Source organism: Hippoglossus hippoglossus, chromosome 7 (assembly GCF_009819705.1).
Source record: "Hippoglossus hippoglossus isolate fHipHip1 chromosome 7, fHipHip1.pri, whole genome shotgun sequence".
In the NCBI taxonomy this organism is placed as follows: Eukaryota; Metazoa; Chordata; class Actinopteri; order Pleuronectiformes; family Pleuronectidae; genus Hippoglossus; species Hippoglossus hippoglossus.
In genome coordinates this window covers 10,657,176-10,670,922 of record NC_047157.1, presented here as the reverse complement: position 1 = coordinate 10,670,922, position 13,747 = coordinate 10,657,176, and the positions used below count along the sequence as shown (strand labels likewise).

General features: G+C 41.7%; 2 protein-coding genes across 6 annotated transcripts in view; one reads left to right on the top strand and one right to left on the bottom strand.

The window, feature by feature from the left end:
• Positions 1-1,187, top strand: part of cacna1db (calcium channel, voltage-dependent, L type, alpha 1D subunit, b) — a 69,705-nt gene extending 68,518 nt beyond the window's left edge. For all 5 annotated transcript variants that reach the window (XM_034591358.1, XM_034591357.1, XM_034591355.1 and 2 more), the window contains one exon: positions 376-1,187. In XM_034591358.1, the coding sequence (XP_034447249.1) occupies positions 376-681 (306 nt within the window). In that variant the 3' untranslated portion in view covers positions 682-1,187. The remainder of the gene's footprint in view (positions 1-375) is intronic.
• Positions 1,188-4,221: 3,034 nt separating this feature from the next.
• On the bottom strand, positions 4,222-13,727 carry chdh (choline dehydrogenase). The gene is made up of 10 exons (XM_034591361.1): positions 13,687-13,727; positions 11,959-12,412; positions 11,498-11,728; positions 10,403-10,569; positions 10,142-10,293; positions 9,411-9,540; positions 9,117-9,251; positions 7,872-8,014; positions 6,976-7,078; positions 4,222-6,720 (listed from the first exon to the last, which is right to left on the bottom strand). The coding sequence occupies exons 2-10, from the start codon at positions 12,381-12,383 to the stop codon at positions 6,308-6,310; spliced, it is 1,899 nt and encodes a 632-aa protein (XP_034447252.1). The 5' UTR covers positions 12,384-12,412; positions 13,687-13,727; the 3' UTR covers positions 4,222-6,307.
• Between the last annotated feature and the right edge of the window lie 20 nt (positions 13,728-13,747).

The window sequence follows — 13,747 nt, the reverse complement described above, 5'->3', positions numbered from 1 at the left end:
TTAATCTTTGTGAACAAGTGTTTATTTGCATATAGGACAGGAAGTCAGATCAGATGTGGTCACAGCAGACACATTCAGGACACATCTCAATGCCAGGTGTGAACAACTTAACGCTGACCACTTGTGATCCAATCTCTCAGAACGGATGTAAATACCAGGTCTGAACAGATCTTAAATGTTGAGGCACTTTTACTCAAAGACTGCGATCTGACCTCCTGAGGTTTGGATTGTACCTGGTTTGTTTGTCACTGCTTGTTAATAAATGTCCTTAGAGAAGCACCTGTGTGCACATAATAAACCAAACAAACAGTTTGATTTATTATGTGCACAAACGTCCCTGATGCCGTTTGATCATTTCTTTCCTGTTCTTCCCAGGTGTTGATCTCTGAGGGTCTGGGGAAATACGCCAAAGACCCCAAGTTTGTCTCAGCGACCAAACACGAGATTGCAGACGCCTGCGAGATGACCATCGACGAGATGGAGAGCGCGGCCAGCAATCTCCTGAATGGGAGTGTGAGTGATGACACCAACGGGGGAACGGGTAACGTCAGCTCGGACACACAAGCCACCGCACATCTCAGAGACCACAGCATCCGTGACTACAGCGACGAGGAGCCGTACGTGGCTGTGAAATGCGAAGAGGACCTGAAAGATGAGATGATATGCATCACGTCGCTATAGCAGCGGCTCACACAGGAAAATTTAGGTTTTTTCAATTGAACTTCTACTGCTGTTTTACTCTGAGGGGACGTCTCTGTTCAAGTGCGTCCTGGACTTGACAGAAAACGTAAAACATGGACGAATAAGAGAACAAAGTGCCTTGTTTTCTCTTTCTGAAAATTGAAATGCCAGAGAGATGAGAGGAAGTGGAAAACTGAGATGAATTCAGAAAATAATGAAACCAGCGGGAATCAAACTACCTGCCGGGCCGCCTCTTAAACAGCAAGAATTCATGACTCTCTTTTCTTTTCAAAGCAGCAGAACATCTCGGCAGCATCGCAAAGCCAGCCCCATGCTTGTCAAGTTAGTTTTCACAACAATAACTGAGATTAAATGTCATACTTATAGCTTCAGGTTGAGGGTGTAGCCAAAAATGTTTAGTGTACAATGTCGGGATCGTGTGCCTGTTATTGTTCTGCTGCGAGGCTGCGAGTCCCACACAGTTTACTCATTACATGAGGAGGCAATAAAACAGAGGGTTAGAGTTAGTGTCAGGGCACTAAACGCTTAGTGTCTATGTGAAATTAGATTTAATCAGAAGCAGATTTTACTCAAAAGAAAAGTTCCGAATATTTCCCTCGCTCTCCAGCTTGGATGTTAGAAGCAAACACCAGTGACGATGAGTGGCGTGAAGGGAAAATGCTTGAGCTGGCTTTGCAAAGTTGCAGTGGTCCTGCCCCAAAATGGCAGTTCGGTGATTCCGAGATTCCCATTTGTTTCACTTCATGTATATATTATGTGTGATTCTAACCTTTCACCGGTCACAGTAACAGACACAGTTTTGATCTGCTGCTCTGTCTTTTACAGTTTGGCCTCCATGACTCAGATAACGTCATAAAAACATATATAGTTCATATTTTTATGTCGGTTTATTTTCATCTCAGAGCAGACTGGCTGCAGATCAGGCCGATCCAAAGACTTTCCAGCCTGTGAATCCGCACTTCGCGTTTTTTTTTTCAGGGTTTCAGGGTTAAACGTTGCTCGACTCTGTTTTTCTGACTTGAAAAGGAAATCACATATCAACGACAAAGACTCTGTCCTCAGGCATATCCTTCTGTTTCACGTGCACGCTCATATGACACACAGAGAAACACACTGCCAATCCTTTCCCCCTTTGATACCAACAACACTGATGCTAAATCTTTACACACTTTACATTTTTAACATTCCTACTCCTTTAACCACCATTAAACAAAGACAGTTGAAGATGTTGTTACAATGTCATTCACTTTATTGAAAACCATGAGGAACGACCTCAAGCGTGTCACCTGCAAACCGTAGATATTTAAAACTCACTTTTCTGTGTTTGTTGATCAGGTATTTATTAAGAACTGAGTTGGCCTTTTACTTTTTACTTTTAACCACACAAACACTGATGAGCGTTGTCAACTCGAGTCGCCTCCAGCTATTTGGCCGACAGCCACTGGACGTGTAATGCAACGTCAAGCTAAATCAAAGTTAAATGTTATAAATCATGAATTAATACCACTTTTTCAAATGAATTATTAAGAATTGATGGGGGGAAAAAAAAACCAAAACAATTTATGCTATTTTAGTCTGTGCTTTCCCGGTGACGCTATTTTTAGAACTGCCTAGCGGGCATGTCTCTCAGACAAGATGACACAGAGAAAAATCCCCTGTCTTTGTTGCAAAACAGCAGTATCATCTGAAGTCAGTCCTGCGTCACTTCTGCCTCAGGACTGGCAAAAAGCTGACGCAGGGATTCCCCCTCTTTGTTTGCAAAACAGCAGTATCATCTGACGTCAGTCCTGAGTCTCTTCTGTCACTTCTGCCTCGACAGCTGGAAAGTTTATCTCCCACAAATTAGTTTCCTCTTCTGAGCAGCCATGACAGTTTTCTCAGGCATGCGAGCACTTGTTTCAGGATGAGTCAGATATACAACGCAACACTGACACACGAAACGTCACAACAGAAAGGACAACTTTACCGACAATATATAAATGCAGTACATTGTTTATGGCTGTGTAGAGTGTTTTTTTATTTTATTTTATTTTTTATTTTTTTTTATGAAATGATTGATGGTGTCACATTTTATTTGTAGGATTCCTTTTTGTTCTGACCGAGTGCACGAGATGTCCAAAACAGCTGCTTCTCTGAAGAGAGATGCGACGACACAAGCTGCTTGTGGATTGAAAAACAAATCAACACATTAGAGAAGCAACACATTCCACCCGCTGCTCTGCACGGTCGCTCCACCACAGGACAGTGTTTGTGAACCATTCCCAACTATAACAATGTCTTCAGGTCAACTTTTAAAAACCAGCGCTGGGTCGTGGCAGAGCAATCGTGCTTCTCTCTTTCCCCCCCCCTTTATCTACACACTGTTGTCAGGGCAACCAGTTCAATCTGTGCAATCAAAGGGCTCCTTCAAATATAAAAGCAAACCAGCGGAATATTGAGTCATTTACACGCACATCAATACTCAAATGTAGAAAGTTTGCTGTTGGCTGTTGTGTTGATATAAACTGATGAATCTAACCTGGAACAGGATGTGAGCTGCTTTCTCGAACACTCCTCACATGTACTGTAAATAAATCCCTTTCTACTGCTTTCTACACAGGTTTTAATGGCCAATACTAAATAAGACTTATGCATTATCTAACTGCATGTAAAATATGTTTAATTGAGATTTTTAACAAATATTAATGTTATTACCTCTGTACCAATCCAGGTGTGTTGGTTGACGTGTCAGGGAAACGGTGTGGTAATGGCTGCATTTACACAAAATGAAGGAAACATGACGTCTAGTTTCATTAAAAATTGAAAACATTTTATCTGCAAACTGCTCAGATTGGCCAACTCAGGTACGTTAATGATTATGTGGGAGGCAGACTCAGACTTCTGAAATCTCTGAAGACAAGTTAAGAGGAACACAGAGCAGCATCTGGAATTTACAACCTGTGACTGTTTCCTCTGAATTACACTACGGCCACATTTTCCTCAGAATGGCACAGGGCCCAACAACATAAGTGTCTGGTTCTTTAAGCAGAAATATACAAGAAAAAAGGATGTGGTCAGATTTTTTGTTGTTGTCACAAAAGATAGAGGGAAAAAGTTTGGGGAAAATCCGTATCGTATTTATTTATTTTTTATCCTGCTGACAAATACACAAACAAACACAATGAAAACCTTACATCCTTGGTGGAGGTAATAACAAGTTAACTGTCAGGTGTTCCATTAAATATTAGTCTTTCAATGTCATCGATAATAGTTTTTTTGTAAACATCACTATTTGAATAAAATCTAAATTGCCATGCCAACACCACACGGTTTTGTTCAGGTCAGATTTACACAATGAGTCGATATAGACAAACATGTCAGGAACTCAGAGAAACCAGAATAATAATGTGCAGTTTACTCACACACACACACACACACACACACACACACACACACACACACACACACACACACACACACACACACACACGCACGTGTCCAACTTCAAGAGTTTTATCACATGACAAAAAACACAAAATCTTGTTGTGCAACTGACAGCTTTATTTTTTTGTACTGTTCGAATGTTTTGCAGATGAATATGAAACGACAACGATGATGTATAAAATCTGTACAGTTGTTTGTAAAAAGTCAGTGATGAACTTGAAGATTTCTGCTTTCTACCCAATTGTTGTATGAAAATTAAAAAACAAACATAGCTCTGTCTACTTTGTAGCAAACGTACTCGTACCTTTTGTACCAATGTAAACACAAACCCAGTTTTGTACGTTTTACTTCTTGCCTGAAATGACAATGCACTTGCTGAGGATTTTTTTTAAGGACTAAATAAAGTCTGAATGAAATGAGGACAAAGTCAGGACGTTTGCTTATAGTACAAACCACACAAAAAAAACATGCAAACATAATACTGTGTGAATTTTCACAATTAATTTCCCTTCGTGATCCTTCATTAATACACATGAAAATGATTTAAATACAAACGTAATTTTGTGCAACCCTATATAATGTAAACAATTATCGTCAGTTAGATACTTCATAGCGTAGTGCAAAGCTTAATAAGACTATAAGACATCATTTGAACACATTGCTGTTTCCCTTAGAGCAGACATCATAAAACATGAATTTAATTAATACCTCATGTATGAATTTAAGATTTTCAGTGAAGCTGATTCTAGAACTTGATCCACACTAGTTATAACACCACTGTATATATATGGTCACATTATCTTATAGGCTGCTGTGGTGTTATCATACTTCATTTTATCTGGTCAGTTCAACACAATCAAGCTTCTTTGTAAACATAGAAATAAATGTGCAATTGTTTTTTTTTCTACTTTTTAGTTCATGTTAATTTAAAGTTTTTAGTGTATATGTTACATATAGAGAGTTTGAACACAATATCTATATTAGCAGGATTTCATAATCGGAGATATCATTTGCATTTATTGCTACTGCAGCAGACTGAACCAAAAAGCAGCTAAAAGCTTGGAGCTGAAAAACTTGATCATCCAAAATAACAAATTTCCCACATCAGGAAGATCAGTCTTCATCTGAAGCATTTAAACAGATTGATCCTGTATCTGCTTCATGACGGGCCCACTGATGAAATGTAGAACAAGTAGTGGAGTAGAAGAAGGAAAGTTCTTCTCTGATTGTGCCGTACGTGTGTGAGTCTTTTTGTTTTAACTGATGCCAGATCCCAACAGAAAATGAGCTGTGTGCTTTTCTTTTTACACATGAAACACATCTGGTTGTGACATCTGGTTAACAGCCCCAGGCTCAAGTCTCAGCACCGGATGAGGATAGAGTTCATACTGTGGAATTTATAAATGAACTATTGACATCTGTTGTCAGTCTGTTGATAAAACTCCAAACTGTGTTTTACTGTCAAAGAATGAGGCTAAATTTCTACTTTTTTACTAAAAGTATATTGTTTTTTATTATTACAATGTTGACAGCAAACCTAAAAATAAAGTATTTTGTCAAAATCTTTAATCTGCAAGTTTGCAGGAAGGAAGAGGCATGTTACTATGGTGATAATTGGTTAGAGCAGATAAATAACCCAACCTGCTGCTGAGACTGCTGGGGTAAAGAAAGCAGACTGCTGATCGTCATGGGATTATTAAAAAAGTCCCTTTTTTTAAAAACTTGAGATGGATTCAAAACATGCCTTGTGCTGTGGGATTTCACTTTACCTCAGGATAACAGAGTATCATCAAAATGTCCAAGGTATATTAATGCAAGAGTTCTTAAAGGCTTAAAAAATTACTGCAGCTGGTTCAAGAAATACTGGATGAAGTTGAAGTGAGTTCAAACACAAACACTAACAACTGGTGCAGAAAGTCAGTATATGTAAAGTTGAGTCGATATACACATAGAATGTATATTATATTTGTATATTCTGCCACAACATTAAAACTGCTGTGTGGCTGTGAGAACACGGCCACTGGTTCTATATAATCGTTGTAAAACTGAATTTCAGATGTAAACTGTTAAAATTCCCCAGTATTCAAAATTAAGAAAACACTCACACTCACATTAGTTGACAGATGAAAGATCCTCCTAACCAGCTGCTCACTGCTGCTGTTGCCTAATGACTGACAACACATCACCGATCGAGCGTTGGTGGTTGGTACACGGGAACCCCTGCGTCGACGAGAGGAGGCCGACCCCTGATGATGTCAGCAGCCTTCTCTGCCATCATGATGGTCGGCGCGTTCAGGTTGCCGCTGACGATGCTGGGCATGATGGAGGCGTCGACCACACGCAGCCGCTCAAGACCCAAAACCCGTGTGTTGGAGTCGACGACCGCCATCGGGTCGGAGGGCGAGCCCATCTTGCAGGTGCAGGACGGATGGTAGGCGCTGTCGGCCTTTCGGCGGACAAAAGCGTCAATGTCGGCGTCGGATTGGACCTGAGGACCAGGCTGGGCTTCGGTGCCGCGGAATGGATCGAAGGCCTTCTGAGCAAAAATCTCTCTGGAGAGTTTAACACACTCTCTGAACTCCCACACATCGACATCTGAGAGGAGAGGAAATGAAAGAGAAGCTGGAAATCTAAATTCTGCTAAATGACCTATACACCAGTCAAACCAGCTCCACGGTCCAACATTTAAATGTGAGTTACACCAATGAAGTGGTAATATTTCGAATTACTATCATCCCTCCAAATGTTGGCTCTGCTGTCGAAGACAAGTTTAATATCTTCAGAGACAGACACATCTGCTCAAGCTCAAGATGGATTTGGTTGATGAAGAGTTCAGGGAGTGAATCTTACCAGTGGAGAGATAGTTGGGCTGGAGACTCAGGTGATCCAGAGGGTTGGTGCTCTTCAGCTTCATGCAGCCGATACTGGTGCTTCTCATTGGTCCCACATGAACCTACAACACAAAGCAACAAATACCCAGTGACCTGTCTTTTATCAACCTGGATGAGAAAACACAGGTCACAAATAACACATTTCTCAAGTTGCCCCTGTATTTTCTGAATGACTTGATTGTTTATGTGGCTATCTGAAAAATTGGAAAACAATAATCCACAAGCAATAATAAAATGTCTTGCACAAATCCGAAAACCTTCTACAGGTGCTGGAACAAAAAACAGATGTCAGACGTAAGATCTGCTCACTGAACTGAAAGCCCAGAGCAACACTTCAGTCTAACAGGGTTTATGGAAAGAGCTTCAAATGTTCTTTTTTCATCATAATTAAAAAAAAAAGACAAAGCTCTGTCACACGAATCTCACTCACTGGGAAAGTGTGAAATTTGTGCTGTGTTCTAAGACAGATTTGTCAAAACCTCAAACCTGTTTGTTTGAATTCCCAAAGAAACCCAGACCTCAGAGTCTGAGGTATTGTGTGGGTGGGGTAGGGCTCTTTGATCTCCTGTCAGTTGGCTGGGGAAACTTCCCTGCCAAAACATTTCCAGGGAACTGCTATTGTTTCATGTAATTACCGAGATACCATGGAAAAGCACATGAAGGTCCTGTGTCAACACCTCTTTGTGACCTCTGCTCTAATCATGAATCTAATTATGACTAATAGTGGAGCAGCTTCATCCTAATATCAGCCAAACACACACACACACACACACACACACACACACACACACACCAAACACATTAGGTCTCCCATCATATTTTATACCTGCACAAAAAGGAGCCCCAGTTTATTACCTGATACGCCTCTAGCTTAGAGGCAACTCTTCCGTGGTCAATCACCTGCGAGGGCAGGAAGTGGAACTGGATGTCGGGGTGTGTGACATGGGGCCGACTGCGGATGAACCCACCGCTTTCCAGGTGGGCTGTTGCTCCGTAACCTGGGGGATGGTCATGGTGGGTGATTCACATCGTTTGTGTTTGAGATCATGACACCTACTGTATAAAATGGGTTCTAGTTGTAACTCGTTTTGGATAAAAGCACCAGCTAAACGACGTGTAATGTAATTACATGTAATAAAAGTGTGTTTTACGTCATAGAAAAAGAATCAGTGCTGCGGTGCGAACACACCCTGTAAAACCCAAATGTTTCCTGTCTGCATCAAATTATTGGGACCTGTAAAGGCTTGAAGCTCAGCTGTTTATCTTTTGATCAAAAATCATTTGTCTGGTAAAACCTCCACTAGACAGCCGAGTATTGTTAGAGTTGAGCAGATGGGAAGCTACATCCGGAGGTTACTTTTTATGTTGTGTTTCTTCTCTTTATAATCACACAATGTTTCTTTTTTTCCTATTCAAGAGCGTGATCTGTCAGTTTGAGAGCAGGACTTACTGATTTCACGTTCAATTTTTTAGAATGCTTTCACTCAGAACCCTGCACTATCACTCAAATACACCCTGCTTTAGATTTCACCTGTCAACACTACACCTGGAGTTCTATTGGCTGGGGAAAAAACAGACGCAGAAGAGAAATCAGTGAGGCACAGATGCTGTGTGAGGAGAAGAGCTGAAGCTGGAGCGCAGGAAATCCCTCCAAGCAACAAAATACCTGAGTGCAAGTGCACAGTTGGAGCACAATCAGAGCAAAGCTAAGCACAAACGGGGGATATTCCAATGCAACTGCAGGGTTTTGAGTGAAAGCATTAAAAAACACAGAGCGTGAAATCAATAAGTCCTGCTCTCAAACTGAAAGACTACGCTCTTGAATAAAGAATTTGTTTCTTTCATAGAAAAGTCAGTTGGTGGATTTATTTTTCTTTAGATTACTTGCATTAGCAGTGCCAAGCCCAAAGAGTAAATCATTCCGTGCATCTGACAGGTTAACATTGAGGGGAAGGAATAATTGGACACATACCTGCTCATGGCTGATAAATCCTGAATCAATGTCTATCGGTGATATAACGTCACAGAAATGCATTATTTCACAGAACATCGAGGAGAACGTGTGTGTTCCCATTTGCGTGTGTAGGTGCCTCTGGTTACCCGTGAACAGGGTGAGCCACTCGAGGCCTATCTTGACCATGTGGAAAGGTTTCTGTGCCTTGTACAGGGTGATGGGCTGAGTGCACTGCTGCTGGACGTACAGCTCCAAATGATCCTGCAGGTTACTGCCAACACCTGAGACGCATCACGCAGTAGAGTAACAAGGAAAATGCACAATGAGACAATGAAAGCAGTTTGTTCTGTTTGTAAAAACTAATGATGATGAGGTTCAGTGAGTCCTTTTCTTCCATTTCAGTTTGTTGGAATTAGATATTTGTAAATGCTTAAAACTACCTGGTAGGTGCTGAACCACAGGGATGTCGAGTTGTTTTAGGTCGTCAGCGTTTCCCACCCCAGACAGCATGAGAAGCTGAGGGGAGTTGATGGCTCCTCCGCTCAATATCAGCTCTTTATCTGCAAACACCTGAGGAGAAGAGAAAAAAAACTGATGAGAGTGACTGAATGAGAATTAAAATACCAGAGGAAAAGTTAGGGAATCTTTCAGAGTTGTTTTCAGACATTAAGTCGTACAAATTTGCAGAAAATTGGTCCCAGACATTTCCTGGGGTTTGCCTTTGAAGAATGCAGCAGGAGATAGTTTGGCTCACACCACTTCACAACAACAACAGGAAAATGTACACAACAATCAGGAGAGGGGTTGTGCCCGTCGGCTCTTTCCACGAAAAAAAGCTTTCAAATCTTGTTATGTCCATGTCTTCTACACGTATCTCTCCTCATTCTCTTTCTGAGATACTCGTTTTCTTTTTGGCTTTTCCCTTTTTCATTGCGCGTTAGAAATAAAACAGCATCGGCAAACCCCTTCTCGCCTTCAATGAATTTTACCGGACATTTCCCTGCTGGGTGCTCACTCGGACATTCTCCAGACATTTTACTAAGGGGTCTGGCAGAAAAGGTTCAGCAAAATGTCCCCAGCAAGTGACTTGGACATTTGCGTTCTCACATACAGCCCATCCATAAAATCCGGTTAATGTCCAGAGCTAAGTGCATGTCTGGAAGCATCTTACCCTCTTCTTCTGTCCCTTCTGTATGTATTCAACTCCCACGGCACGGTTTCCATCAAACAGGATCTTGGAGGTGAGGCAGCGCACCTCTGTCTTCAGGTTGGGTCGACCCAGGACAGGCCTCAGGTAGGCGCTGGCCGTGCTCCACCTCTTCCCTGCACAGACGAAGAAGTGGCATGCAGATAATAATAAGGGGTTGGTTCGTAATATTGTTTCAACACTGAATCTAAAAGATCCTATAAATATAGTTATAGCTCCTCAAACCATTATAAATGGTCATATCCATCCAGCCCAAGCCTTCCTGTTGGTGTCCATTCATGTCGTCAGTGAAGGGGTATCCCGCCTGCTGCCCCGCCTCAATAAAAGCCTTGTGAAGGGGGTGGCTGGTCTTCCCTCTGGACACATGAAGAGGTCCACTACCACCTCGATACCTACAGTGTACACAAACGTTTACATTCCCAATAGATATTAATCATTTCATTACGAGCAGTACTACATTTCACACAGTTTGCTTTCATGCCAAACATCCAGTCAGACCTTATGAATATATAGTGATGATAAAAGTAGATAAACAAACGTGCTGAGACCCTTCTTCCTGCACTTATGCTGAAGAAAAAAAAAAAGATGAATCAGAATAGTTTCTAATGAACATTTAACACAAAAAATAAAAGATGGAGATTTCACAGATTCTTAACCTAACCTCATGCTGGAGGGATTATATAAATGTTAGACCGCCACATTTTATCTTTTTAAACCGAAACTCTGAAGCCGTTTGAAACTTTTCGGTTCCTGAAAACTAGCAACAATCGGACTTGGCATTGACCTCATGTTGAGTATGGGTTTGTTCTTAACAGAAATAAATGGACAATATTTGGTGGTTTATTACTCAGCTGGAGCATTACACTTATCTAAACCTGCAGAATTAGCTTCTAATAGGCATGAGTTGATAAGAGTAATATTCCAGCGTTGGACACATTTAACACATTTGCGTCAATGTAATTAATGTATCTTAGTTCTCTATCTTTCATGACATCACAAACACACGTATCTTTGACCTGTGAAATCCTGTATCTGGGTATCAGAGATGCTGTTTATATCTTTCATTTGCATGTGCTTCCTGGTTTCCCCACTATTTTGCATGTAATCCAAATATGTGACTGTATTTAGCCTGTGACGCCTGTGTGTTCAGCTTCTTCCTGGAAAGAATCTTACTGTGTCAAAAGCAAACCCATGACGCATGTTGAGCCCATGGAACCAAAGCACTAGCCCTTCCTGTGTCATGATTCCACTTCAAACTTTGTCCCTGCATATCGACCAGGTACTAAAAAGAATATCCTCCAGATAGTTTTTGTTAGGTACCTATTTCCTCCGAGCTCATGACACTGAGCTTTCCTGAAGTATGGCAGACAGTGTTCATAATCCCAGCCCTCTGCCCCCTCTCTCTGCCAGCGGTTGTAATCTTCGGCGTGTCCGCGGATGTAAACCATGGCGTTGAGCGAGGAGGACCCGCCCCAAACACGACCCCTCGGCCAGTACATCACCCGGTTGTCCATGTGGGCCTGGGGTAAAGTGTGGTAGGACCAGTTATACCTGGAGAGAAATGAAAAGAAATACAGCATGGCATCAAATGAATGGCATCAACAGCATGAATTCATATTTTACTTTATGAATAATAATTCTTCTACAGTGATTTGACAGACTGAACACTCTGATATTTACAAAAAGTGTAAACGTCAGATTTCAAAAATATTTCCATACATTTGGCACCAACACATTTTGAAACCAGTGACAGACAAGTAAAGTAAGTTTAACTACTGTACTTGTCGTCACAGAGGTTGTAGGTCAGTGCTGCCGGCATGTGCGTCTTCCATGACAACCGTATGCTGCCTAGCACCATGTCCTTGGGCCCAGCCTCCAGCAGCAGCACAGACTCATGGGCATCTTCTGAGAGACGGTTGGCAAGGACACAGCCCGCCGACCCGGCCCCAACGACGACATAGCTGTAGGACGGGGTTTTCTGATGAGGTGATGATGAAGAGTTGCGACTAGCAGCAGAGGCACTAAAGCATCGGTAATGGCTTAAGGGGGAGCAGGGAAGGGAAGGACTCGTGCTTCTGGTCTTTGGGACAGAGAAACATTCTGGCAAACGTGCAAACCAGCATCCCCTGTCCCTCATAAATCGCCACTGAGTCGCGGTCACAACTCGCCAGGCTCCAGTTTGGCACAGTGTGGCCGAAGACAACATCCTGGTTGTGGGAGGGCTTTCTTCACTCCCTGGAAATCACAACAACAACACACACTTAAGGACACACTGGAGGGGTCAAGCTGGATCTGAAACTAGCAAATCAAGTACAGCATAATTGTCAAGAAATAACACTAATTTGTATCCTTCTAACTACAGTATACATATTGGGGTTTTCAGTGAGGCATTTGATTGGCACTTTGGATCCCATCAAGGTTAATTATTACCTGGGCCAAACCCTGTCCACTTTCAAAATTGCTATCAGCTAAATAAACATGGAGAAGTGGCCCTGGTTAATCATCATCATGGTTCACACAGTGCTGGGAAGTTTAGTTTCTCTTTTAACTTTGTCTTCATTGTGCGCAGACAAGCTATTGCCTGTGTGTGTTAAAAGGTCATATTCATGATTGTAAATTTTTTCCAAGGCTTTTCCATATTGCGAGACAGTAGGGCTGGACGATATGGCCAAAACTTCAGGGGCTGAAAATTATTTATTTTGTTTTATTGCCTATCCACAATAAACCTCCTCACCGTGTTTGCACAATGTATAAGTACTATACCAATATATATTTTGAATTTGTGTTTATAGCTATTAATGAAAATTATATTGCGATTCTTATTTATATTGTTTTATCCATTCATAAGCAACACATTGATATACATTGGACTTTTGTTAAATTGCTATAGTTTAAATTCCTTATCTTGCTATTGATGCAAGTTACATTGCGATACTTATTGATCTCTACCAGAGTGAGTGTGTTATCAGGCTGTGTCAGTGAGGAGAATGTAGGTCAGAGTCAGATCAGTGACAAACAGTTTTAGTATTAACCTGAACTCAGCAAAACGCCCGGAAAAGTCAGTAAATGACACTTTAATAAAAACAACACAACAAGAGGAAAACACACGTCAATGACGTTTAAATGCATCTGTTAAGGTCACTTTTGAGTTAAATGTTTACGATCACATGAAAACATGGTAGCCGCTCGCCGATCACAGTCCCTGGGTCTATATCGGTCTGCTGCAGCGACATGGGTGGAAACACGTTTCCTTTATTTAAACACACTTTGAAAACTTTACATGCTGACACAGAGACGATAAAAGTGTCTCAAGTCTTCGGTGACAGCCGCGAGGACTTTATTTCTGGACTGTTTGTTTGTTCGTCCGCTGCTCACACACACAGTCACTTTACTGCAGTACCACTGAATACAACCGTTACACTCAGATTTAAACAGAGATTGAATGTGGACACACTGAGGAGCAACGTGTCCACATGTTGATTAAAGCAGCAAATAAACGAGGATCCTACCTTGCAGGGTACTTACCACCGCGGACTGAACGGTGGACGACGGGGGGTGGGGGGGGGGGGG